Source organism: Oppia nitens, unplaced genomic scaffold (assembly GCF_028296485.1).
Source record: "Oppia nitens isolate AA-2021 unplaced genomic scaffold, nextdenovo-longstitch-racon4-pilon3 scaffold12_pilon_pilon_pilon, whole genome shotgun sequence".
NCBI lineage: Eukaryota > Metazoa > Arthropoda > Arachnida > Sarcoptiformes > Oppiidae > Oppia > Oppia nitens.
In genome coordinates, this window is record NW_026533191.1 from 2,095,587 (window position 1) to 2,101,344 (window position 5,758).

The 5,758-nt window shown below is 22.2% G+C and overlaps 1 protein-coding gene across 1 annotated transcript; it reads left to right on the top strand.

The window, feature by feature from the left end:
• The first annotated feature begins 475 nt into the window (after positions 1-475).
• On the top strand, positions 476-2,375 carry LOC128954488 (uncharacterized). Its single transcript, XM_054300078.1, has 2 exons — positions 476-731; positions 823-2,375. Exons 1-2 carry the CDS (start codon positions 611-613, stop codon positions 2,304-2,306), a joined length of 1,605 nt encoding a protein of 534 aa, XP_054156053.1. The 5' UTR covers positions 476-610; the 3' UTR covers positions 2,307-2,375.
• The last annotated feature ends 3,383 nt before the right edge of the window (positions 2,376-5,758 follow it).

Consider the following 5,758-nt stretch of genomic DNA (forward strand, 5'->3'; position numbering starts at 1 on the left):
AACAAATTATATATTTATTTTAATAAAATAATTAAATCTTTTTTGATAATATATGTTTTTATTTTGTTTTTTTATATTATATTAGTATAAAAAAATTAATTTCATTAAACTTTCATAAGTTAAAAAGTAATATTATTTTTTAAATAAAATAAATAAACTTGATAAATAATGTAAAATTCCTATTGAATACATATTAATTTACATATTTATGATATATTACATACATGAGCATGCTAACTTTAGTCCATATAAATTAGTTAATAGTCTATGGTTTAATATTAATATTAATAGATGACTGTTTTTACTTAAAAAAAAAATTATACTGTAATGCTATTTTTGTATTTTAATTTTTTAAAATTATAAATTACTAATAAGTTAACATGCTAGTATGGCTATGATTATAATATTTTATAATAATAAAAAACAGTCATGTATTTAAATTATAACATTGAATACTTTTTTTTACTTTAAAAAAAACTTAAACTTTAATTAATATACTAAAAGCACATTGTATTTAAATACAATATCATATTAGACTATATTTTTATAATTATTTAAAAATAAAACTATAACTACATCATCATCAACAACAACAACAACAATATCAACTATGGACTCAAATATCGGTGATTTGCGGCAAAAGTTTGCCAAACAATTGTTATCATATTTTTCGGACATCAATATCAATACAAATCGGTTTATGAGAGATGAGATCAGCAAAGATAACGGATGTAATTATAATTAATTAATTAATTATTTATTTAAATAAATAAACATATATTTGATTTGATTAAATAAAACACAAATTTGTTTCAAATTAAGGGATTAGTTTCACGACATTAATGACATTCAATCGACTGAAACAATTGACTGGCAATTCATACTTAGTTTTTGTCGATACGATTGAAAATCTTAAGTTTGATTCAGATTTTCTAGAGATTGATGTCATCAATGAACGAGTTCGCCGTAACCCTAACCGACCGATACCGCCGATGACCGGCAATTGGTTACGTGAACTGAACGAACGTACCGTACATTTGGCTGGTTTTCCTTTGGACGTAACATTTGATCAGTTGACTGATTGGTTGCAAACATACCGAATAGTTGAATGGCTAGATATGAGATACAGGTGCACACCAAAGAAATTTCCGGCGGAAAAACAGTTCAAAGGTTGTATTTTTGTCACTTTCAAGACCAAAGAAATGGCCAACAAATTGTTAGGTCAATCGGTGATCAAATATGGAGACGACGACGACAACAACAATGAACTGTTGAAAGAAAATAAATTACAATACTATCGACGCAAACGTGATTTTGTGGCCAAAATTAAGCGCCGAAAAGCTGAAGAGCGACAAAATCGTTGTATAGTCGGCGGCGGCGGCGCTACCGAAAAGTTGGCCATCAAATTGGATGCTAACAACAACAACAACGACGACACACCTGTTTATATACCACACAATTCATCGGTACTGATGCTGACGGATGTGCCCATAGAGTTGTCCTATCAGTCGATACGTACCTACTTTTCCAAACTAATTAACACGTATTATCAACTGAAAGACTGGCACATCCGATATGTATTGAAAATCAATCGCAAACGTGTCGGTTATGTCCGATTTATTGGCAAATTTTTGGCACGAGATGTATTGGCCGATATCTGTGAACCGGACGGCTGGTTGGACCAGAAGGTGCTGATTATCTATGGTTATCCTGTATTAGCCCAAGTGCTCGATGGACAGGACGAACGACGATTTTGGCGATTAAATAACAAACATATTGAGACATTAGAAACCAAAATCACTGCCGACTATCGCAAAGATATGGCCACCTATGCGATGTCAAGCCATGAGATCTGTGTACTGAAACGGGTAGACAAACGCCTGGAATCGATGAAACAGTCGCTCAGGGATTCGGTACTAATAATTGATAAACTGTGTTATATTGGACGCAAACAAAAGGATATGGTGTTTGCCTATTTTAACAAATTGGCCACTGTTTCGGCTATCGACTATCGACCGAATAGCATAGTTTACGTAAGATTTAGCGGCAGCCGAATGGCCAGAAATGTGTTGGCCGTCTATAGATGGGTGGACGACGACGACCAGAATAATGAACCGATTACTGACTATTATAATCGGTACTATAAAATGATAATTAACATCAACAACAACAACGACAAAAGGGAAGTCTACGCCCGTGTGCTGACCGGACAGGCCGAACGGGAATACTTGGACGAGTCGGTGGCCACTATTGAAAGACCGCAACTAATCAAACGTGAATTGAAACGCTATCGACATTACCGTTAAAACTAAACGGCTTGACATCATTGGGCTTATGTAGTTTTTTTTTGATTATATTATATATTTAGAAATTAATAGTATTACAGATAATAATAAACTTATAATACAGTAATTACACAAATAATATAATATAATATAAATTCAATTTAAGTAATAATTATTTTTTGTTTGTTTTTTGATATTTAACTTGTTGAAATAATAATCAATTATTAATTATCATATTTACAAATATCTGAAATTAATGAATATTAATAATTAATTAATTATCTAAATATTAATTTGACATAAATAAATAAAAGTTTATTTAAAAAAAATTAAATATTGATTTATATAGATTAAAAATATTTGTATATTATAATTAGTTTATAAATATTTACAATGTTTTATTTAATATAAAATATACAGTATATTAAGCAATTATAAAAAACATTATAATTTATTTTATTAGTTTATTTGATTAAATTTTTAATTTTCTTTATTAAAACTTATAAATTTATATTTGATTAAAATTTAATAAAAATAAATGTAGAAAAAATAGCGAAAATATTATGTAATCATTTTATTATATGATAACATTAATAATGTTTGATTATGTTAATAAAATTATTATTTATAAATAAGTTAAATATTCAATAGTTGATATCCAAATTTAAAAAAAAAAAATTATACAATATTTTTTGTTAAAAATATGTAAACAATTTATTTGTATATTATTAGATAATTTTATTAAATATATTAATTAATTACATCATATATATTATATCATAAAAATCATTTAGTTTTTTATTTGCTTGTTGGGGGGACAGTCGTATCATTTTTACAGTTCCCGGCTCCGGGATGGCTACCATATGATATAAATTTACCAATCAGACCCTGACCATTTGCTGTAATACTACCGCCGGTACTATTAGTCGGACCATTAGTACAATTTGATTGTGTGATTATGCCATCCCTGACCATCAATAAGACACTAATAATTAATATAGAAATAATAGTAAATTTATTATACATTGTTAATATAATAATAATAATTTTAACTTAAAAATTAATTTTTATTTTATAATAAACAAAAAATTTGTTTACAGGTGTCTATTATATACTCTTAGATAAACTAATTAGAAATTCATAATATCTAACATATAATATTAAATACTTATAAAAAATAATATATTAATTAATAAATTTGATTGTAATTCAATACACATTAATAACTAACTTTATTATTACAAATAATAATAATTAGTATGTAAAATATTATTTTTTAATAATTAAATAAAATAAATTGTTAATTATTTAATTATAACTAATAATAATAGTTACTTTCATGAGTTAATTTGACTAAAATTATTATTTTAGAAAATATTATCCAGCGCATATATTTAATTTTATTGTAAATGTAAATTATATCAAATTAATATTATAATATTTATTTATAAGCTCTATATATTATACTTCAAAATAGATTTTTTATATAAATATTAAATTAATAAATAAATATGTTATTAACAAAAATACAACATTGAATACATTACCGTATTTACAATATAATAGTTTAATTTAGTATTAAAATTATACATTTTTTGCTATACGTATATTAATATCATATATTTTTTTAAAAAAATAATACTTTATTTAACATTTTATTAAATTAATTTAGCTTGTTATTATTTTATAAAATTTTATAATTAAACATTTAGTGTTAACAAAATAGCATTAACCCAATAGTTAAAAATTAATTATAATAAAAAGTGTTATTTAATATAAAATATAATATAAAGATTTAATAAACAATATTACAATAATAATTGTTTTATTTTATTAAATTAAATAATTGCATTTTTTGAATATATTAAAATTGATTTTATCAAACAGTTTTGCAATTTAGTAATAATTTTTAATAATTAAATTTTTTTTAAAATGTCTATACAATTCATAATCATAAAATAAATTATTGTTTTATTTATTTATATATAACATTACTACAATATATATATATATATATTAATAATAATAACTAATTTATAAATTTTATCTATAAAAAATACTAATTAATTTTATTTTATTTTTAAAAAAAAATTATTATTGGTCTCCATCACCGGTAGTACCGTTTGATGGGTTTGTATTATTACCAAATGGCTTATAATAGGCAACGATATGTTGTTGTTGGGTCCCTGTGCTGTTAGTTTGACCATCAGGTGCTTCGGTACCATTGTTTGATTGTGTAATAATGCCATCCCTGACCACCAATACGACAACCAGTATAGCAACAATAGTAAACTTAAACATATTGATTGCTAGTTTTATTTAGATAACTATGATATATAAATGTTAACTAAATACTTTTTATAAATACTTTAACTAAATATTTATATTAAAATTAATTAATTTAATTAATCAAAAAAAAAAGTTTCAAGCTTATATATACAAGTTTTTATTCAAAAACAACAACAAAAAATGTTTGTCATTTAAATCATAAAATTAAATCCGTATTATAATATTGCTAATAAAAAATAGATAAAATATAAAATTAATTTATTTTAGTAATAATTAATTAATATTAATTACAATGTTATGAAATGCAAAAAAAACAATGCATAGTTGACCATGATTATTTTATTAAAAATATTATTTTATAAATATATTTATAAAAATTTTAGAACATTTATAACATTTAACTTTAATATGATAATTCATAATAAAAAACATTTAATAATCAATAAAAATAATTAAAATGTCATTTAATTATTTACCGTTTATTTAATTTTATATTACTAATTAAGTATAATTACTATATAGATAAATATAATTTTTTAATATTTGCAATTTTTATTAAATTAAAAATTTAATTATAGATTTAATTAATTTTATTAGATATTTTATTAGATTAATATGATATTCTATCATTTTATTTGTTTATATATATTTTATACATTAAAAAACAAAAAATATGTTAAAATATGTTAAAATAAAATACAATAAATATTTTATTAGTGAAAACAGTACCTAAAAAATAGATATGTAAAAAACATATCTAATAATAATTATTGTAAAAATTGTAGATTATCAGTAAAGTTTTTTAAATAATAAATTATCTTTTGTATGTTTGGAATTAATTTACTTAATAATATAATCATAATTATTAAAATTAAATAAGTAAAACAATTTTTACGATTTATTAATTATTTTATTTTGTTATAATAACTGAATTAAGAGTAATTAATTTAATAATAATAAAATTTGACACAATTATTAAAAACAACAAATAATTTTATTTTATTTGTTTATTTATTTTAGTTAAATAATTATCATAATATGAAATAATTTTTAATTCAACAAAAAAAAATATTAATAAATTTTTATCTATAATTTTCTAATTAAACAAATAATGTGGTATTACTACTACTACTACTACTACTACTAGTACTGTCCACCTGTAGTATCGTTTGATGATTTAGTAT

Coding starts and splice junctions, on each gene's coding strand:
- LOC128954488 (XM_054300078.1), top strand. CDS start 611: ATGGACTCAAATATCGGTGATTTGCGGCAAAAGTTTGCCAAACAATTG. Junction 732..822: donor GATCAGCAAAGATAACGGAT/GTAATTATAATT, acceptor TTTCAAATTAAG/GGATTAGTTTCACGACATTA.